This window comes from Caloenas nicobarica, chromosome Z, assembly GCF_036013445.1.
Source record: "Caloenas nicobarica isolate bCalNic1 chromosome Z, bCalNic1.hap1, whole genome shotgun sequence".
NCBI classification, from domain to species: domain Eukaryota; kingdom Metazoa; phylum Chordata; class Aves; order Columbiformes; family Columbidae; genus Caloenas; species Caloenas nicobarica.
Genome location: NC_088284.1, coordinates 99,272,765 through 99,293,250, shown reverse-complemented (window position 1 = coordinate 99,293,250; position 20,486 = coordinate 99,272,765). Strand labels below are relative to the sequence as shown.

The following is a 20,486-nucleotide window of genomic DNA, read 5'->3' as shown; positions in this document are numbered from 1 at the left end:
TTGAGTTCTGACCCCCCTGCCCAGGGGGACATTTCCCAGGCTGGAAACCCCAGCAGCCACCCCACTCTGCACTGGAGCTGTGCTGGGCCTGGGCTGGGCGCTATGCCCGGGCAGGAAGGGAGGGAGCTGGGCAGGGCAGGACGCGGCGCTCCGGCCGGCGAAGGAAGCAGCGTTTCCTGCGGAGCACGGCGTGGGCTCCGGCAGCCCACAGCGGGATGAGCTACAGGCCCCAGCAGTGCTCTGCCCCAGCCCCAGCATGGGTCGGGAAAAAGGACAAGATGGTTTCCCTGCATGTCTCACTGTCACTCACTGATGTTTCCCACTGCTTTATGTCCCACTGGAATTTTTCCTTTCCTGCTCCCTCCTGGGCCCTGGGAAAGTGGCCCAGTGCCAGCCTTTAATAGGCCTCCATCACCCCCTGCCAGGTCGTGCAGCCAGGGCATCCCTGCGTGCCCCAGCTCATACTGTCCCCAAGTCTCCCCTAGGGATGTGGAGGGACCAGAAGCTGCCACAGTGCAGAGGCAGGACAGGCAGGGGTCAGCAGCCGTCCCCAGGGGCTGCAGCCTGACCCATGGCCGCAGGCGCTGCCTGTTGCTGGCAGCGAGGACACAGGCAGCGATGGGAATGTTTTTCAACGACGCTCCAGAAATATCCCGCAGCCCTCCCTGAGTGCCAGCTCTGCCTGCACACCCTGGGGTCCTGTTCCCAGGGCTGGCAAGGATGCAATCCTCCATCCTTTCCCCTTCTTCTCACAGAGCCTCAATTCAGCCACCATGGCTGCAAAGGAGAACGACACAAACCACCCCACTGGGTCCTGCCCAACCCCAGCTTTGACATCCTCAACCCCCACCCAAAATCTCCAGCTGTGGCCAGTGGCAAGGAGGTGTGACCAACCCGTAGTTCCCTGTTCCCTGCCTCTGACAGCCCCAATCCATCACGGGGAGGGCTCGGCCACATGGGCCCACGCTGTGGTATTTAGGGGGAAGAGGCACTGGTGCGACAGGTGGGTGCGGGCAGGGAGCAGGCACTGGCTGCGGCAGGTGTGGGGAGGGCAGGGCGGTGGTGTGGGCGATCCTGCTGATGGGCCACAGTGCTTGGTGTGGGAGTGAGTGTGTATTCCCAGGTCCTGCAGCCTGGACGGTGGCAGGAACCCCAGTTCTCCCCAGTTAAGCTAGCAGGCAGCGAGAGAAGGATTTTTCCGCTGAGGTGTGGGGCTGAGCCGCGATGACGATCTCCTACACGCTGAAAGTTGCCAACTCCCGTTTCGGGGGTTTCTCCAAGCTGCTCTTCCGCTGGAAAGGCAGCATCTACAAGCTGCTGTACAAGGAGTTCATCGTCTTCATGGTACTGTACGCTGTGCTCAGCCTTGTTTACCGGTGAGTGGAGTCAGCGTGTCACTGCCACTTGTGTCCCTCCCTGCTGACCCTCTGGGACATGTGGACGCGCCCCATCAGTCGTGGACTGGGGTTGCTGCAGGGAGAGGAGAAGCCCAGGGGACTTCCCCAGAGAGGGTGGCTGTGGGCAGGGGTGGGCAAGGAGAAGGGAAATCAAGAAATGGCTTTTTGTGGAAGTGCAAGTCAGTGCCCCAGTGCTGCTGCTTGCTCCTGACCCTGCTGCATATCCCTGACCCCACTGCATGTCCCTGACACCACTGCGTGTCCACTGCAGGCGGCTGCTGACCGAGGAGCAGAAGCGTCTCTATACCAAAGTGGCTCAATACTGCAACCGCTCCACAGACCTCATCCCCTTGTCCTTCGTCCTAGGTACATGTCCCTCCCCTGAACCCTGGAGTCTGAGTCCTCTGCTCCCCAGGCACTGGCTGCTTGAGATTGCCCCTCTGCCCATCCTGACCCCATGCCGAAACATCCCTCAGACACTGAGGAATGGGGGACAGAGGGGTCTGGTACCCCAGGGATGGCACTTGGCTCCCAAACCAGCTGAGTGCAGCTTCCTGGCTGTGGGGATGCCAGTGGGAGGCTGTGATTTCCCCTGGTGCACTCTGCACCCTCCCCATGCCCTGGAAAGGGGCACCTTATCTACAAGAGGTGGCTGTGCTGTCCTGTGCCAGCTGCGCCCAGGGCAGGGAAGAACTGGGGACATCCCCACCTCCATCCCTGGGGAGGGCAGCCCAAGGGGAAGGACAACTTGTGCTTTATCTCCCGGCCATAGATAAATCTGTCACCTCTGGAAATGTGACAGCTCTCCTGGCATAGGCTCATTCTCGCCTCAACCCACTGCCCAGCCACTCTGAGCCCCCCACATGCTCTCTCTTGGTGCAGGTTTTTATGTCACCCTGATTGTGAATCGGTGGTGGGCCCAGTACACCAGCATCCCCCTGCCCGACCAGCTCATGTGCATCATCTCCAGCAACGTCCATGGCAAGGACGAGAGGGGTCGGATCCTGCGGCGCACGCTCATCCGCTACGCCAACCTGTCAGCGGTCCTCATCCTGCGCTCCGTCAGCACCAGGGTGCTCAAGCGTTTCCCCACCATGGATCATGTGGTGGAAGCAGGTGAGGAGCTAAACCCTGAGGGTGATGGCTTGCAATGTGGGGTGAGAGCTGGGGGTCATGGATGTGTTCCTGTCACCAGGAGGGTGTGCTGGGATCCTTCCAGGCGTCCCTGCCCCAAACTGCTCTGCACACAGGGTAGCATCCTTGCATGGATGTTCACCCCCAAGAGCCCCATGTCCCCTCTGCCCACAGCCCACCTCCTGGGGCTGTAGTGTCACATAGAAAACCCTGCGTGTCCCCAAAAGGGCTCTCTAACACTGACATGGGGGCCATGGTGCTGAGCCTCTGCCCCACCACAGGCTTCATGACGCAGGATGAGCGCAAGAAGTTTGAGAGCCTCCACTCCGACTTCAACAAGTACTGGATCCCCTGCGTGTGGTTCACCAACCTGGCGGCCCAGGCCAGGCGGGACGGCCGCATCCGCGACGACGTGGCCCTTCGCCTGCTCATGGACGTGAGTTGGCGCTGGGTGCTCAGAGAAGGCCAGGCGCTGCGGGGGGCGTTGTGCAAAGCTGGGGTCACCCGTCCCTGTCCTCTCTGCCCAGGAGCTGAACCTCTACCGGGCCAAGTGCAGCATGTTGTTCCATTACGATTGGATCAGCATCCCCCTGGTGTACACGCAGGTGGGTACCCACGCACCCCGTGGGCCCCCCGAGCCCAGATCCCAGTTCCTTCTACCCCACAATGGCAGAGAAGCTCCACAGCCTCTTCCCTGCACCCTGATGGGGAGCACTTTACCCCTCTTCCTAAAAACACTTTAGTGCCTCATTGAATCTGGTGCTGAATCCAGCACAGCTGCTGGTTGACAGCCCCACAGGGATGTGCAGGAGCCTGGGCAGGGCAGTGGGGTTTAACTTAAAGCCCACGAGAGCATCAGTGACTGGCCAAGCCTCTTGCATCCTTGCTGCCTCCTGGCAGGTGGTCACCATTGCTGTCTACTCCTTCTTTGCCTTCTGCCTCATCGGGCGGCAGTTCCTGGAGCCGCTGGAGCCAGGGCAGGAGGGGGACCTGGACATGTATATCCCTCTCCCGACCCTCCTCCAGTTCTTCTTCTACGCCGGCTGGCTGAAGGTGAGACATGGCCGGGCAGCTGGCCTTTATGGGCTGGGGCTGGCCAGGCGGCCCTGAGCACCCACTGGGCCAGGGGGTGGCTGGCCAAGGGCATGGTATCAGCCATAACACTGCTAACTGCCCTTGGGGACATGTCCTCTGGGCCCAGCCATCACACCAGGGCACCATAAATCTCCAAGTCTGCATGTTTCGTGTGCCTCATGGGTGGACTTAGGGATGGAGAGCCCTATGGGAAGGTGCTCCTGTCCTGTTTCACTTGACCCCTCCCTCTCCAGGTTGCAGAGCAGATCATTAACCCTTTCGGAGAAGATGACGATGACTTTGAGACCAACAAGCTGATAGACAGGAACCTGCAGGTGGGTCCTGACCCAGACTGATGCTGTGTGGGGCTGCTGCGGTTGGAACACAGGGACATCTCTATCCCCTGCCAGCTCCCAGCCCTGCTCCTGGCCACACAAGTCCTTGTCCAAAATAGATTCCCAAGCAAGGAAGCAGGGCTGCACCTTGTCCCTCCATCCCTGTCCTTCCATGTGTTTGCCCCCCATCGCGGGGTCAGCACCTGCTAAGGGACACTCAGCAGCCTGGCAGCACTGCTCAGCCTGTCACCTCTGAGAAAAGTGTCCAAAAGGGGAAAACCCCAAACGCAGCCAGGGGGTGGGCCAAGAGCCTCCCTGGCCCCTTGCAGAGCCCAGGCCCAACCCTGCCAGGTTGGCACTGGAAACGGCATCTGCAAACACCGGTCCTGCTCATGTCCCCACAAAGCCACCCCTTGTCCCCTGCCTTTGCCGTGCCCAGGTGTCCCTGCTCTCCGTGGATGACATGTACCAGAACCTGCCCCCCGCTGTGAAGGACAAATACTGGAACGAGTCCACAGCTCAGCCCCCCTACACCACGGCCACAGCCACCGAGACCTTGAAGCCCTCGTTCCTGGGCTCCACCTTCGACATGCGGTGAGTGCACAGCACAGCCCTGGGGATGGAGAAGAGGGTGCGTGCTTCAGGGTGGCAATAGCACAACCAGGCTCATCCCCCTCAGGCCCAATTAAAGCGAGCAAACAGCAAACCCCCCGGGAGCGCATTGCCCAGCCCCTGCGTGGCTCAGGGGGCGATGGATGAGCTGCTGGGACAGGGATGTGGCCTCCCAGAGCTGCTCCCTGCTTGCAAACGCATTGGGATGGCAGCAGTGAGTGGTGCTGGGCATGTGGAGGATGGCAGCCCATCCCCATCACCCCACTGTGCTCCCCCAGCATGTGCGAGGACACAGAGCAGACCCAGCCGGCAGAGGCCTCACCGAGCATGCCGCGCATCCACACACCTTTGCTCAGCCGCTTCTTCGCTGCTGCATCCCCTGCCATCAGCATCAAAAACCTCGGCCGAGGCAGCCGAGCCCACTCCCACCTGCGGCATCCCCGGGTGGATGGCGGCTTCCCCTCCCCTTGCCCCAACCGCTCCGAGAACCCCGAGTCAGAGGCCTGCATCGAGGAGGAGGAGATGGAGGATGAGGAGAGCCGGACCAGCAAGTCCACTACATCTGGTTGTCACCTGGCGGGGACCCAGCCACTGGAGGCCTCCAAAACATGGAGGAAGGAGCTGCCACTGATCCAGGTGAAGGCACCATCCAGTGAGAGCATCGGGGCTCACCAAACAGAGGCCTGGGAGCCCTGAGGCTGCCCCAAAATAATAGTTGGGAATAGTTGCCCTCACCTCAAGGCACCACCACCACCAGCCATGAAGCTCCCTGTCCCTGGACAATGGCTCTTGGACCCCTGTCCATAAGCAAGACCTGGATCAGCTCCAAGCCAAGATGTGTCCCCAGGCTGATGGGAAGATCCTGGTTGGTTTGGGATTGGGCAGATAGCCGTCAACACTGGCTGCCAGCCCCAAACCTGCAGGATCCAACCCATCTGTGCGATGATGCCACTGACTTGCACCTGGGAGGGCTCACTCCCTGCTCCCATGGCCCAGCGCAGGGGACAGGGGGCAGCCCAGACTCCAAGCAAGGGATAGGACGAGGGCATTAGTCTTGCAGAAAACCGACACCTTGATGGAGATGTCCCCTCAATATTAATAAAGTTATTGCCAACCTCAGTTTTGAGGTTCTTTCTTGTTGATGCAAATCATCCCCAGCAGGGACATCACATTTATCCAAAAGGTGAGTGAATCTGGATTCTGTCAAGGAGTGTGCATGTTCTCCTGGGGGAAAAAGGGCACAGCACCAAGGACTGACATCAGTGACGGTTGTGGGGTATTAGACCAAGTGATACAGACAGAAAAAGAACCAAACAAAAGAGAAAGATGCTTTAAGCCCTGTAGGACTGCTGCACTCAGACATGTGTTTCCCCTGAGAATATTAGCAGAGCTGTTAAAAAATTCCCTTTCCTGCAAGCTGCCCTTTCCCAAAGCCACTTTTCCTTTAAAGTTCCTGTCTCCCCCCAACAAGCCAGCCCTGGTCCTTCTCCACTATGCTCCAGGCCACTGCTGGACCCATTAAAGTGTAACCACAAGGTCAGTTTCTGGGTTGGACCATGTTCTCTGAAAATACCTTAAAGTTAATACCGTGTGGAGCTGAGAAAGCCACTCAACAGCAAGGAGCAGCGCTCAGGTGACAAGTGACCTCACCTGGGTTACACTCCCAACTATTCATCGTATGAAAAGTAGCTTTTTTAAAATTCAGCCCTTGGCACATACCTGCAGAAGCTGGTAAGGTCCTTAGACCAGGCTTTGGCATCTCATAAATCTACCCAGACTAAAGCTGTGCTTAACCCCAGCCCCTGCCCATCTCTTTCTGGCTCAGTGCATGGCAAGCTTGCCTACACCCAGGCAGGTAAATCCCCACACACATCCACGGGGCTACGCCGAGGCCAGACCAGACACTACACATCCTATGGCCAAGCTGCACAAGGTCCCAAGGCCATGTCCCCGTGGGAGCCAGGTGCCACACGGCCCTGGCCAGCTGCCACCATCTCGTTCCCATGTCACACCTACAGCGCAGTTCTGCTGGGCAATAGGTGCTGCTTTCATTCCCACAGGCTGTGGCCCTTGGCAGCTGCAGTTTTTAGAGCAATAACTTAATAAACAGCATGCATTGATGAATTAGCCATAAGCCTGCTCATCAAGGGCCAGGTTTATAGCTCCTGCTCTGACACCAAGTTGGCACTTGCTCCGTAAGTCTCAGTTTCTCCATCTGTACTAAGTTGCTCAGAAACACTCTGGATCCTGTTTGCACTCTGCAGAGGGCGAGGGGGAAGAAACACTCAGAGGAAGCAGCCGTGACGTAACCCTGCCAAGCGTCCTTTATCGCGTCTGCCTCACCTCTCTGGAAAGTAGGCGTTGCTGGAGAGCAGGGAAGGTTTACCCCAGATCACTATGGAGAAGGAAAGTGCTTATGCAAACATCCCACCCAGCCCAGGTCCCACTGCTAGGGCCTCTGGAAGTGCAGCCTGTGCACCCGCCTGGGCTCAGCTCTGTCCGCAGCATCCATAGACCCCCTGCACACCCACCACAGCACTGTAACTGCCCTGCTGGGGCCAGCTGGGTAACAGGGACTGATTTCTGAGGCGGTTGGTGTCTCTCCTTCCATTGCACAGACCCATCCTCGGCTCCCTGCCAGCCAGGCAGGATGAACCTGCACTGCCCAGGGCACCTGAGCCTGCCAGCACCTCCTGCCACCACACACAGCAGCCAAGGTACAGGAAAAAACTTAAGAAGTGTTGAGGAACGATCTCCTTCAGTTCAGAGTTAAAATTGTGAAGCTGTGGCTGTTGGTAGTCTGCCTCACACTCAAGTATTCCCGTGAATAAATGAGGCTTTTTAAAAAATATATATTGGGTGAAGTGTGCAGTGTGTCCACTTGGCAAGCATGAAATGGGTGAGTCTGGCTGCCCCACAGCCCTGGGACCAGCCCTTAGGTGGGCTCCTAACTTCCCCCTAATACCTGCACAAAGCATCTGGCAGCTATTAATAGATGCTGAGATCCATCATGCTGGCCTTCTATAAAATCAGGAGCCCCAAGGAATGACATCTCATGCACCAAAACATCCAGAAAAAGTTCTTCTTGTTCACCACAGCTTTCCAATCCCACCACAAGCGACAGGGCAGAAAGCTGGAGCTTGTACCCAGCTTTCGAAAGGGACAGACCATGACAAGAGCCTGGCCCTTCTGCTAGAAGGAATTTATCTTGCACTGCTACGAGACCAAGGAGGCCAGGGGAAGACCAGCTGGTCACTGAGCAGTGCAGGCAAGTTTGGTTAAAAGAAGATACCAGACTCTGGAGACAATCATACAACCAGGTGGGAAACACCAAGCAATGGCAAAAGGGGCTGCCAGCCTGAACCAGAGGGTGTGAGCATGCATGATCCAGAAATCAAGAGGCAGGAGATACTGGCTGCAGAGGCTGGAGGTGTAGGAGACGCTTTTTCAGCCAGACTTAGCACAAACGCAGTCTAGGAAAAGCAGAGCTGCTCCCTGGACAGCCCTCTCCTGGGGCAGCAGGGCACCCTTCATCACTGACCTCACCCCAAAGACCACAAATGCAGTGTGTGCTGACCTAACGCACCACAGGAAAATGGGGATATGTGCCCAGCCAGACCCCAGCAGCTCCCAGAAAGTCACGAGTTCTAGGGGGCACGGACATTTCCACCTTCCTCCAGCAAGCAGGCTTCCAATACTGGAAATTTTCCGCTTGAGCCAAGTCTGACAACTCTTTTCCAGCCCCACTTAGTGCATTAAGTTACTCTCCTAGAACCCAGGGAGATGTTTTAGTCAAGAGCACACAGGGTCAGAGCTTGCCTGAAGACACAAAACTGCTCAGGGATTCCAGGACAGATCTTTCCTCTCACACTTTACAGGCAGGAGGAGCTATGTGAGCATCCCCCTCACACACACAAACAAGCACACAACCCCTTTACTGTAGTAGAATCTTGGTTTTATTCGTTCTCTCAGCAGAACAGTTTTTATTCATTTGCCTTTTCTGGCCTTGATCTTCCTCAAGTAGAACTCCAATTCCTTGCCTTCCAACACGTAGCCATCAGCTCGGCCACACTGTCCAGGTCTGGAGGCAATGCAGGCTGCAAGGAGAAGTCATCCAGTTAAAGTTTAATAATTCACTACCCCAGTATGTACACAAAGTGAAAGAAACACTCCATGCAGCCTCCCTGCAAAAGCCTGGATGAGCAAGTTATCAGAAACAGATACATCAGCTTACTGCTGGTTTCAGTACCTCCCCCCACAGGTACTGTGCTCTTGAACCTGCTCTGCTGAACTGAGTCCCTGATGAAGTCCTCTTCAGATCTCCAAACTGTCATCGCTCAGATTCAGAAGCAGAACTGGACAAAGGTCTCATCATCAGAAGACTTCAGAAAACGCAAACTATTTCAGAACTTGAAACTGGTCAAAGCTGTTTGTTACATGTTTGCAGGACGTTTTTCTGACACACAGTGAGGCCCACAGGCCTTTGCTCATTTTGCAAGTCTCAAGCCCCATAATTCCTCTCAAAGGCCAACCAAGAATGACCAGGTCCAGGAGCCTGGCTGGGACATGTAGCAATTAAAGCTCCAGAAACAGGTTTCCCCTTCCTGTCAGAAGTGGGGTGTCTCCAGTGAAGATAAAAGAACAAGTTACTTTAAGACCCAGAAGATACTCCTGCAGGTATGCAGAACAACCCACTGCTTGCATCCTGCAGTTGGCTTTATCGCAGCAAGTAGAACTTTAAATGATCCCAAGACCAAGTATAAGATCTGCTCTGGCACCTCATTTGTGCCCTGACTCCTTATCTCCACCCACATTAACGCTGCCAAGGACTCACCAAGTAACTTTCCTTGCTGGAACTGCTCCTCAAGGATACTTGCGATCTTGGCATGCTTCTTCCGTTCATCATATTTTTTCTGGATCTTCTTTGAACGCTTCTTGTTCAAAATTTCCTCCTCTTCAGGAGTCTAAAAAAGACCACAAGCAAAGACAAGCTTAAGTATATGGCCACCTTCTGCTAGAGCAGGTGGTCTCCACTAATCATGAGACACTTTTATTCTCAGCACTGTACTGTGTTTCCCAAGTAAAACCTTCCAAAGGTACAAATACTTCAGCCACACAGAATCAGGTGCTGCGTTTTACTTTTGAGGCCAAGAAATGCAACGTTGCTAACTAGAGTCACTGTTGACAACAAAGCAAGGTGCCCTTGGGAAAGGCGTTCTTAATGCAAATGAAACTGCAAAGGTTTCCTCGATGAATTAATTCTCCTCCAAAAAGTGAATACTCTTTCTCTCTCCAGACATCATGAAGCACTTGGGTGTGGCGCACGTCCTGGCAGCCAGGTTAGAAGCTCTCCCTGTGCTTCAGACCTGCACAGTGCTCAGCTATAACTGCTTTGTTTTTAATGCAATGAGACAATGTTAAGCCAAATGCTACACAGAGGAGTTTAAATACCTTCTAGCAATCTGGGGTTTGCATTTTGAGCAAAATTAAAGGCAATGTGTCTTGATAGTTTAGAAACACTTAAAAGCAAGCTGAAATTTAGTTAGCAATTCACAAGCTTCTCAGCAACCATTCCCCAGCACAAGGACCTGACCGGCAAAGTCTTCCTCAGCATCATAAAATGTCATCGCTCTCCCTTCAGTAGCAGAACTGGACAAAGGTATCATCATTAGAAGACCAAAGAGATTGACCTACAGGTCCTTATGCACAAATGGGTGCAATGCCTCAGAGAGAGCTCCATGGTACTGAACTCTCCATGAACAGAGCCAGACTTGTCCCAGGAACTGACAGGAATGCAGCACAGACAACCACTGTGATCACTGACGGGTACCCAGTGCTATTCTGGCAGGCACTGCCCACTCCTGACAGCTAACTGCCTCTAGCAGGGCAGACTCCACTCTCTGCAAGGAATCAAAATGACAATGACAACGCCAGACATACCAGTTTGGCGCCCTTCTTGCGTCCAAGGGGCAAGGCATAGTGGGCTTCATACCACTGCCGGTACGGGGTGCTGTCAACGAGAACGATGCAATTCTTCACCAGGGTCTTTGTCCTCACCAGTTCGTTGTTAGAAGCATTGTAGACAACATCGATGATTCTGGTCTTGCGAGTGCAGCCTTTCAAAAGAACAGTATGAGTTCAAACCTACAGCAACCAGACAACTGAGTATACAGTTCAGAGTATCTCACACATACACCAAAATCACCTCACGCTTATCGCACAAGCAAATATCCTCCAACTTCCGTGCACTGACTTAAATTTAACTAAAAGATGCATCTGTTTTTCATCAGTCCAACTTTCTCTTGCTAGGACAGAAGTCTTCACCTGGAAAATTATTCACCCCAGACGAAAGACTGGAATCTCTGGCCTGACTGGAACTAATCTCGGATCAGACTGAGTAATGTTAAAAAATAAATTTTGACTGAAGACGCCTCGGCAGATGCCAACTAATACTGCATGCAGGGCTCAATCCTGTTACATACTTCCCAGAGTTACTGAATAAAGCTGTGTTGAGCAGGACAGCTCTGCAACACGTACTATAAACCATTTTTATAGCATGAGAGTTTATGGCTAAATCAAGAGGAGAACCTGGTGTTTTCAGCCTTCAAGACTCACCTGAAGCATTCAGCATTAGCTACTAGATTTGACTGTTTAGCAGGTGCCAGCCCTCCACATATGCAAAGGCCAGGCACAAGACGGGTTTTTTCTCTTTGCTTACATACCTCATCCTTGTTCTGCAAGGTATGCACAGTCCTTTCAACTTCTATAACACTGCTTATGAATGACAGCGCTTACCACAGTACATACAATGCTCTGCGACGACCAAGGAGGAAGCAAATCCTTTCTCCCTCACACCACACTGGTCACTGAACCACCTTACTAACCGCTAGTTTTACCATCGTACTGATTAACACTGACCAGGCCTAGGCTCAAGTTACATGGTTTTCAATTTGTAATTCAAAAAACCCCCACCTTGCTCAAGGGTTTACAACTGATTCTCCTCTTGCTTCTGTGCTTCTCGCTTTTGCTTAGCAAAGCAGGAAGTAAACTGCACTTGCTAGTGTCACACTGCCCTAGGGCCATGCCTTCTCAGAAAAATCCTCAAAACCTTCCTCTGTTGTACAGGATCATGTAACTTTTAGTTAAGTTTTCATCAATAAACAAAAAAAGGTTGCTTTTATGAAGAACAACCTCTATTTAGGGTTTTTTTGCCCCTCTATAGTTCCCCCACCCCAGTCAAAAGGTAATGTGAGCATGTCACTCAGTGTAACTATGACACTCCAATCACTGTGAACTTAGCAGACATCCAAGTCTCCTAAGACCACATAAGGTCAAAGTTATCATCACTATGAGTGCTCCTTCAGACCCAGCACTGCAAATTCTAACTCATTTAAGCTTGCATCATCACCCCTCTACTCTGTAGTAGCACCGGAGATCAGCCCAGCTATAAAATACTTTTCCCTTCAAACACTTCAGGCTTACAATGTACTTACATTCCGAACCCCAGGAGAAGTTGCCAACATCCAAGCGAAGAGCACGGTACTTCTTGTTTCCACCACGAACCCTCACTGTATGAATTCGGCGTGGGCCAATCTGCGGTCAGAAACAAACACCAGGGTGCTGTTGGTGCTGGAACTCTGCACAGCACATGCAGGAGCCCAGCCAAGTCCTAAGCTCAACGGCAACATGGTCAGTGTAACTATGACAAACCCCAGCATTGGCAAATACAGTAAGTGACCAAAACAGTCTGTTGCATCTACCTAAGGTAAAAGTTTCATCATTCCAGTTGCCTCTTATTGCAAAAATTATCACTCCTTCCCACAGGCATAGGTGAAAACATCACCTTTTGAAGTAGTGACAGATATTTAACCACTCACAAAACACAGCATATATTTAAGTCTCTGACAGCACATGACCATCAACACAAGTCTGAAAACACAACCACTGACCACCCTCCCCAATTCACCCACCTTAGTGTTGGCAGGAGGCCGCCCCAGCTCATACTTCCTCTTCTTATGGTAGGGCTTCCTCTTGCCCCCGGTCTTGCGACGCTTATGCCAGTTGTCCCTGGAGATACCTGAATGGAGATCAGGGTGGTCAGAAGATGGCAGAGAGCCCACCTGACCATAACAGATCACGGTTCTGAGTCCTCAGCTCTCCAAGGTTGGTATCCGCACAGTGCACTCAGCCTTATGCAGCAGTCAGAGAAGCTTCATCATTGATACTCAGATCCGCCTCCTCCCTTCCAGAACTGTAAAGGCAGACAGGCCACCTCCACCCTGTCTGATGGCTGCCTCTTTGTGAGCAGCATCCCAACCTACCTCATGTGCTGGGGAACCTATAGGAACTGTCCCATCCTAAGCTGCCAGGCACAGGTATAGCAGACACCTCGCACTATCAGCTGGGTCTGGTAGGTCCTCTAGGGAAAGGACTCCTACCCCACCTGCACACTGAAACATTATGAGACACCCCAACTAAACCCTGCTTCTACCCAGCCCGATGGGTCCCCTACAGGAACCACCTCCCCAGCACATTCCACCTCCCCTACAGGCCCCTGATCACCAGACAAATCTTTCACAATACCACTCCCCACCCCCGCTGAGTCCCCTACAAAGGCATCCCACCTCATCCGCAGGGGTCCCTGCACAAGACGCCGAAAGCGAGCTCAGCGCTCGGAGCCTGCAGGAAGGCGAGGTCGTCCGCTCCCCAGCGCCTCCCCACCCCCCCGCCCCAACCCGGTCGCCATGTTGGGCCTGGACACCCTCCCCCAGCCGGCAGCTCGGTGCCGTCGCGGCTGCCCCCAATGGCGGGCGGTGTAGGCTGGCGGCATCCCCCGCTGCCACCCGGTAAGGGGCAAGAGCAGATAGCGGCAGCGCGGCGAGCGGATGGCGGCGGATAGCGGCCAGGCCCGGCGGCGGCCCCACTCACCCATGGTGCGGCACTGGCGCAAAGAGGCGGGGCCAAGGCTCACGGGGCGGTTTGGCGCGACGAGCTCTCGCGAGGAAGTGACGTCACCGCGCCGCCAGCGCGGGGCGCGCGCCGTTGCCTGGCGACGCGGCGGCGGCGAGGGGACGCGGGGGGCGATGGCGGCGGTCGGGGCCGCCGGGGCCGAGTCTTAGCATGTGTCAGCGCTGCGGCTGCTCTGCCGGGGCACCGGCGGCCCTGGGCTCCAGCCCGCGGAGGGAGAGCAGCATTGTCGGGGGGTTACCTGGCCCAGATCCGTCCTTCCTGCCCCGGGGCTCTCCTCACCAGCGCCTCCGGGCAGTGCCCAGGGGCCGCATCCCGCCGCGGGGCCAGACGGTCGCCGCAGGCCCCGCGTCCCCCGGACGGTGGCCCGTGCTCGGCGGGGCGGGCCGCGGGAGCCGCATTAGCGTGCGACTTGGTAGTGTTTGGGCTAATTTGCATACCCAGGGTGCACCGCGGCCCGGCGGCGCGGCCCCGTAGAGGTTTCCGCCGCTCCGGCGGGGCAGCTTGGGTCCGGGTGAGGGGTCGTGCCCGTGTGCGCTGCCGGGGAGCGGGGCCGGGGGGGCAGAGGATTGTATGGGCGGGGGCGACGGGGGTCGCCGTGTGCTGCGTGGGGACAACAGGAGGGCGGCGTGTCCGCGGGGAAACGGTCTGTTATACTCTGGTTTCTCTTCAGATCGTATAAATCTTTCGCCTTTTACTAAAGATTTCCGTGGAGAGAAACAAGTACGAGTGTCGATTAATTTTTTGAGGCTCCACTTCTGTGGAGCTATCTCTTTCTTGGTTAAAAAACAGATCTAAAAAACATAAGAATGGTGGCGAGGTACGAGGCACAACAGCCCGACGGCGAGCCTCGGGGCTGTCCCATGACGTGTGATGTCATAATCAGCAACAACACCCGGGGGGGCAGCTGCTCGGGGGCTGGCTCGGCATCCGTCGGTGCTGAGCAATTGTTTCCATTTGTGTCACGTTGCCTTAGGTCCTCTTTTCTTTTCGCCTTTGTATCTTTTTTCGTTACAATTTTGTAGCAAATTGTTACTGTTTCGTTGCAATTACTAAACACTTTATATCTCGACCTACGAGTTTCTCGCTTTTGCGGTCCCGACTCTCCGCCCGTCCCACGGGGCGTGGGCAATGAGGGAGCAGCCGTGTGGTGCTCGGTTGCCGGTTGCGGTTAAACCCCGGCAGGGAGCCACAAGCCCTGCTCGGGCTGGGGGGAGAGGCGATCCGCTGCGGGACCGGCCCCGGGACCGGCGGCAGCGCTGACCCGCTCCGCCCGCCGGAGCCGCCGCCTCATTAACATGTGTTCGTTCCCGTCCGGCTGTTTTGCATACCCAGGGTGCACCGCGGCAGCACGGCACCGTCACGGCTCCGCTCTCCGCCGCCGGTCCGAGCTGTTGGGATTTGCGCGGCTTGTGCCCCGCGGCGGGGCCGGGCCGGGGGCGGCGGGGCCGGGAGCGGTGGGGCCGGGGTCCGTCGGGCCGGGGTCCGTCGCCGTGACTTGTGGGGCGTGGGACAGGCGGGCGGTGTGGCGGGCGGAGGAGCAACAGCATACTCTGGTTTCTCTTCAGATCGCATAAATCTTTCGCCTTTTACTAAAGATTTCCGTGGAGAGGAACAAGTACGAGTGTCGATTAATTTTTTGAGGCTCCATTTCGGTGGAGCTACCCTTTTTTTGGTTAAAAAATAGAATGCAATAGTCAGAGAGAACACATGAGCTCATTTTGTTGCTGCTGTGTGCCTATGGCAGTTCTCCCGTAACTCAGCCGTAGGGCAGCGCGGGGTATTTCGGCATTCCCGTACCTCGGCCGGATCGCGGTCGGGGTGTGCTGCGTCCTCCGCGTGGGACGGGGCCGGCGCCAGCCCCGCCCCGCCCCGCCCCGCCCTGCCCCGCCCCGCCCCGCCCCGCCCCAGCCACCGTCACTTCGCGCCGAACTACAGCTCCCAGCATGCCCGGGGCCGCCGCGCGCCCTCCCCGCCTCCTGGGAGCCGTAATCCTGGTCCGCGCCCCAGGGCACGCCGGGAGCTGTAAGCGTCCGTGCGCGCAGAGCATGCTGGGAGGTGTAGTCCCCCCGCCGGTGTTTCCCGGTAGGCCCCGCGGCACGCCGGCGCGCGGGGTTTAAATCGGCGGCGGTTGGCCGGGCCTGTGGTTCGCTGCTGGGCTGGGTCGTGTGGCCGGCGCTGCGGAGCCGCCTGCGCTCCTGGTGCCCGGGCCATGGACTCCCGCGTCTACCGCCTCGTATGTCCCGGCAGCGTCATTAAGATCCAGCGGAGTAACGGTGAGGGGTGGGGTGGGGAGCGGAACGCCTGCGGGGGTCCCGGCTGCCGCCTCCCGGAGCGCCACTCGGCAGCGGCGGGGCGGTACCGAGGGGGTCCCGGCCCCGCGGGGCAACACCCGGTGGCCGGGCCGGGGTTCAATGCCGGCCTCTTCCAGGCTTGATCCAGAAGGCGACGGTGAAGACGGTGAACGTGGACCGGTCCTCCGTGTCCGTGGAGTGGTGCGATGGCGGCGCCGTCAAGGGCAAGGAGGTGAGTGCCGGCCCGTCCGCGGCCCCTTCCCCGTGTCCCGCTCCGGGCCCCCCGGGCCCGCTCCCCTTCTGCCGCCTCCCGGGCTTTGGCGGCCACCGTGTTCACGGCCGCGCTGCCGGCGCTTCCTCCGGGAAACAAAGCGACGCGTGTTTGGCTTTAACGCTGTGTCAGGCGCAGCGCGGGGGGTCAGGGTGAGCGCCGGGCACGCCGGGGCTGCAGCGGCACCGAAACCGGGCTCGTAACCTCTGCGGGTGAACAAGGGCGTGTTGGGCATCTCGCTTACGCTGTTGGCTGCTGAATTCGAATGCCCCGAAGTCCCAGTTTTCTCAGCTATGGGGGGGTGTCTGTCGGCTTTTCGTGTCTTTAGCCATGGTCTTCAGGCTGTCCGAAGAGTTAACGTACCGCTTACAAGGTGCCGTGTTAAGAGGGCTGAGTTTGATTTCTGGACTCTCTACACTGGTATAAAATATATATGGTGTGAGATCTGGGGGGAAGGGGCAAGGAAAGGGAGCCTGGGGCACTTCAGGTGATGTGGCTGAAAATCCTGACACTCAACAAAATCTCCTTTGGTAACTGAGCGAACACGCTGGCCTGTCTGTTTCTCTGGAAACCTATACACTATAATCTAGTTAAAGTTACCATTGACTAGTACTTTGAAACTGGATCTTACACTTCTTGCATTCATGATGCATTCAAATATGCAAAATTTGCAGAGTCAGGTGTAATTGTTGGCTAAACAGTGCGTATATCTCATTATACTAAAACTCTCTGTGAAAACATTTGAAAAGCCAGCAAATTTTCTTACATGCTGTTAGTATACATTGTCCACATGTGTGTTTCTGAGCTACTTCACTTTCTGATTAGATACTTAAAGATTCCATATAAACCAAGTTTTATAGATATGTTAGAATGGCATCTTCACTTGTTTTTGTCCTTTTTTTATGGACTTTTATTTAAGTAATTTAAAAGTTAACTGAGAACTCGAGAACTTCCTGGAGTGGTGCTTGTGCTGCTTTGTTGGGTGTATTACAGCTGCTGTGATACTGGAGTTTTTGAGCATGTGTGCTTTCAAACTCTTCTGCAGGGTTAGGTTTGAAAAACTGAACTGAGAGAGTTGCTCGGCTTTGTGCTCAAGTCTGTCCTTGGCTGCCTGTCCCCCATCACTCCCCCTACACCAGGACCTGCAGAATGTGGGGAAGGCAGGATTATGATTATGACTTCACTGGAGGGTCAGGCAGGAGCTGGCCCTGGGTGAAATATAATAACTTGTAATAGCAAGTGAAAATGCAGATGAATTGACTTGTGGATTAAATGCTGAATCGTTCATTTCCCAAAGCCTAAGCAGCTGGTTCAAGTTTATTTCAGTAAACTCAATCACAAGGTAACTGCTTAATGCTCTCCTAGCACAGAAGTCACAGAGCAGCTGAGATTTACTAAGATTAGTGGTCAGAGATTAAAGCAGTTGATGCCAAATGTACTTTGCCCATCTCTTCAGAAGTGCTCTATGGCATCTGCAGAGCTGTGCAGTGTTTGGCAGATGAGGGTAAATGGCTTAACTGGCACATTTCTTATAGCATATTTGGACATACGAGACTACTGAAATGGAAAACAAACTACTGTCTTGCCCTTCTAGGAGATTTTAACTTAACATTTGGCAGGCAGTGGGTGAGGTTTGTTTGCTTGTACTGAAAGTCAAGGTTAAAAAAAAAGCTATTAAGTGGTAGCAGCAATATTGTACTCTGTAAAATCCTTTTGCTCTTGTAGGTTGCAATTGATGATGTGATAGCAATAAATCCTGAATTATTAGAAGAAATACCTGCTGCAGATGTGAAAGAGAACCTTCCTTTGCAGGAGAATGTAACTGTTCAGGTAAGTGATTTAGTCTTTCCTAAGGTGCTAAAGTGTTGACGGCATATATCTTATTATAAATAATACACCCAGTCTTAAAGTTTGAGGTCTATAACTTGTCTTTTCAGTCTCATAGTTAGACTTTGGTCAGAAATCCTTGTTGTATCAATGTTGTCTTGAGGTGCTGTGCTGTTTGCAGCTTATTCCTGATCACTTACAGCATTCACTGTTTTTTCAGAAACAGAAGCGCAGAACAACCCTTTCAAAAATTCCTGCTCCACGGGGAGGTGAGAAAATGTTCTTTTCTCTACTTTATCCCTGTGAAACAGTTGTGGTCCTCTGTTGCAGCCATAATATTCTAGCTGAATAAGCACCATAAGAGTGCTTATTCAGGCAATGCCAATAAAGACCACACTGATTCATACCAACACTTTGGACTCCTGAGTGCAGAAACTCTGATAACACATTGCTGTCCTTTTCCTTCAAGCTGGGGTTTGTTATGTGTTGCCCTTTTCTGCAGCATTGCTGTAGCTATTCTTTCATACTGCTTTAAATGTCACTAGGCAGTTAATGTTGCAGTGAATTTTAAAGTTTCATATGGGGTTTTGCAAATGCCACAAACAACAAAAGGCAAGTGGCAGTTATTAAAAGTGTCAAAATGAGAGTGGAAAGGGCAAGAAAGAAATAGTGGTGACAAATGCATGTCTCCTCAAACAGTCCCCGTAGACAATATGTCCTTGGAGATATTTCAGACCAGGCAGCCAAGGTGCCAGCCAGTGCCGTGCTCAGTGACTGTATGTCAGTACGATGTTTTGAACAAAGCCAGAAGAGAAGAGAGATGTCAGTGTAGGATTGCTAAGAAATTGTTTTTCTTGAGGTATCAGGAGTTAGAAGACTCCCATGTTTTCTGCCTTCTTTTAGTTTTAGTTGATTCTTTTGGCTTTTAGAATTGCAAGTGGCACCATAAGTTGCATGATGCTGAGGCTGCTAATTAAACGATTCTCTTAAAGTGTATAGTTAGCCAGAACTTGTGCTTTTCCATACAACTGGGCTCTAAATAAAACAGCTGGGCTTGTCTGACCTCTCTTGCTGTATGTGATGCAAGATGGGGAAGCTGGTACCAGAAGACAACAGTACAAATCCCTTTGCGTGAAAGAGTCAGGAGCAGTCAAAGAAGCTTATTATGTCAAAAGTTGTTATGTACTAGAACATCCCAGTCTTCCTCAAATCCAGAGAACTCTCCATAAATTTTGTGAACTGGCAAGTAAAATTATGCATAAAGTTATGACTGTCTCTAGACAAGTCAGTTAATGGACCTGGAGAGCCAGTGGGAAAAATAAAGCTATTTTAATCCAGTCACTGACTGATGGAAGAATGTCCTCATAGAGGTCATGGCTTTCCTGAAGTATAGAATCTAACTGCAAATCTGAAATATCTGTTGCCTTTCCTACTGGCACAATCTTGTCTCTGAAGACCTGCTCAGAGTACAGGAGAGAAGCAGTGTTTTCAGTATTCCCCAAATAGGGTTTAGCTAGCTAAACCCCATGAGTGTCAGTATCTGTCCTGTTGCAGATTCCGCACTGCACTGATTAGGAGGGTAACGTTGGCTTCAGGTTTTTGTTTTTAGACTAAACAAATTAAAGAAGATCAGGAGGTGTCTGTCTCCACCTCATTCAGGGAAGTGAGAGAAGCAGCAGCAGTTCTTTCAGAATGAATTAAGAAACAGATATTGCCTCCATCCTCTGACTCAGTAAGAATTTTAGAGGATGCTGAATATTCTGATGTACAAGAATCACTTGAATCAAAACCATTTAGATGCAGCAAATTCTCCAGCTGGTGTTCATGTCCAGGAGCACTATCATTTACAGAACAAGCACCGCTGAGTTTGTGATGAGATCAGGTTTGGGCATGTGTGACAAAAGCAAATGGAATAAAATGCTATCTCTAAGTATAATTAAACTGACTCTTTTTATTCCTAAAGTTGCAGCAGTGAAACCTAATGTCTCTGCACCTGAGCACAAGACTCCAGGTAAAGAGCTAACAGACATGATTGCTGAATGTCATGGGTATGGTTCTAAGGAATTTGATCGGGAGTTGAAATTTGTCCTTGGTCTGAAACAGATCTGGTGTCTTTTGAAATCATAGCGATTAATTCTGGATAAATTATTGTGAATGCTAGAGGTGAAGGCAGTCCTAGCTTTCAAATCAGACTTCTATTTTTTTTTTCATATCAGATTTGCTTTCTTTACAAGTCCAGTGAGGTGTATGTTTCAGTCCCTTCCTCAGGCAGTTTTGTGAGGGACTTGGTCTCAATGAATGAAACAAATAGCTTGGCATGTGACAATGGAGACTGCCTACAAAAGGCCCCTTTCCAAAGATTTACTGTTGTGATTACATAGAAACTTTTAGCTGAATTTAGTGTTATCAAGCTCCCACTGTGCACCACACACACTGTGCACAGGTGCTGTGATGGTGGGCATGACGCTGCATGTGACCAATTGCTCAACTGCAGTTCTACTGTCACCATTAAATAGTAATTCACACAGTGCTGCAAGTGTGAAGCTTCAGAGGATCTCCCAGTTCCCTGACTTGT

General features: G+C 53.3%; 3 protein-coding genes and 7 non-coding genes across 11 annotated transcripts in view; 4 read left to right on the top strand and 6 right to left on the bottom strand.

Moving 5' to 3' along the window:
* The first annotated feature begins 1,224 nt into the window (after nucleotides 1–1,224).
* On the top strand, nucleotides 1,225–5,248 carry BEST4 (bestrophin 4). The gene is made up of 9 exons (XM_065657061.1): nucleotides 1,225–1,376; nucleotides 1,669–1,763; nucleotides 2,280–2,513; nucleotides 2,813–2,967; nucleotides 3,059–3,136; nucleotides 3,432–3,584; nucleotides 3,860–3,940; nucleotides 4,380–4,534; nucleotides 4,831–5,248. The coding sequence occupies exons 1-9, from the start codon at nucleotides 1,225–1,227 to the stop codon at nucleotides 5,246–5,248; spliced, it is 1,521 nt and encodes a 506-aa protein (XP_065513133.1).
* A 2,442-nt stretch (nucleotides 5,249–7,690) lies between these two features.
* Nucleotides 7,691–7,820, bottom strand: LOC136002655 (small nucleolar RNA SNORA35). Its single transcript, XR_010607950.1, has one exon. It is a non-coding gene; the product is annotated as a small nucleolar RNA SNORA35 (small nucleolar RNA).
* Nucleotides 7,821–8,485: 665 nt separating this feature from the next.
* On the bottom strand, nucleotides 8,486–13,559 carry RPS8 (ribosomal protein S8). The gene is made up of 6 exons (XM_065656330.1): nucleotides 13,481–13,559; nucleotides 12,523–12,629; nucleotides 12,046–12,145; nucleotides 10,493–10,668; nucleotides 9,387–9,516; nucleotides 8,486–8,649 (listed from the first exon to the last, which is right to left on the bottom strand). The coding sequence occupies exons 1-6, from the start codon at nucleotides 13,482–13,484 to the stop codon at nucleotides 8,540–8,542; spliced, it is 627 nt and encodes a 208-aa protein (XP_065512402.1). The 5' UTR covers nucleotides 13,485–13,559; the 3' UTR covers nucleotides 8,486–8,539.
* LOC136002647 (small nucleolar RNA SNORD38) lies at nucleotides 8,862–8,933 on the bottom strand. The gene has a single exon (XR_010607942.1). It is a non-coding gene; the product is annotated as a small nucleolar RNA SNORD38 (small nucleolar RNA).
* LOC136002646 (small nucleolar RNA SNORD38) lies at nucleotides 10,155–10,227 on the bottom strand. Its single transcript, XR_010607941.1, has one exon. It is a non-coding gene; the product is annotated as a small nucleolar RNA SNORD38 (small nucleolar RNA).
* Nucleotides 12,237–12,340, bottom strand: LOC136002648 (small nucleolar RNA SNORD46). The gene has a single exon (XR_010607943.1). It is a non-coding gene; the product is annotated as a small nucleolar RNA SNORD46 (small nucleolar RNA).
* On the bottom strand, nucleotides 12,696–12,780 carry LOC136002645 (small nucleolar RNA SNORD55/SNORD39). Its single transcript, XR_010607940.1, has one exon. It is a non-coding gene; the product is annotated as a small nucleolar RNA SNORD55/SNORD39 (small nucleolar RNA).
* A 613-nt stretch (nucleotides 13,560–14,172) lies between the features above and the next one.
* Nucleotides 14,173–14,287, top strand: LOC136002649 (U5 spliceosomal RNA). Its single transcript, XR_010607944.1, has one exon. It is a non-coding gene; the product is annotated as a U5 spliceosomal RNA (small nuclear RNA).
* Nucleotides 14,288–15,067: 780 nt separating this feature from the next.
* On the top strand, nucleotides 15,068–15,182 carry LOC136002661 (U5 spliceosomal RNA). Its single transcript, XR_010607955.1, has one exon. It is a non-coding gene; the product is annotated as a U5 spliceosomal RNA (small nuclear RNA).
* A 549-nt stretch (nucleotides 15,183–15,731) lies between these two features.
* The window catches only part of KIF2C (kinesin family member 2C), an 18,438-nt gene continuing 13,683 nt past the window's right edge, over nucleotides 15,732–20,486 (top strand). The window contains exons 1-5 of one of the 2 annotated variants that reach the window (XM_065655811.1): nucleotides 15,732–15,795; nucleotides 15,951–16,045; nucleotides 17,810–17,914; nucleotides 18,132–18,180; nucleotides 19,875–19,922. In XM_065655811.1, the coding sequence (XP_065511883.1) occupies nucleotides 15,732–15,795; nucleotides 15,951–16,045; nucleotides 17,810–17,914; nucleotides 18,132–18,180; nucleotides 19,875–19,922 (361 nt within the window). The remainder of the gene's footprint in view (nucleotides 15,796–15,950; nucleotides 16,046–17,809; nucleotides 17,915–18,131; nucleotides 18,181–19,874; nucleotides 19,923–20,486) is intronic. The other variant, XM_065655812.1, reaches the window with a different exon arrangement.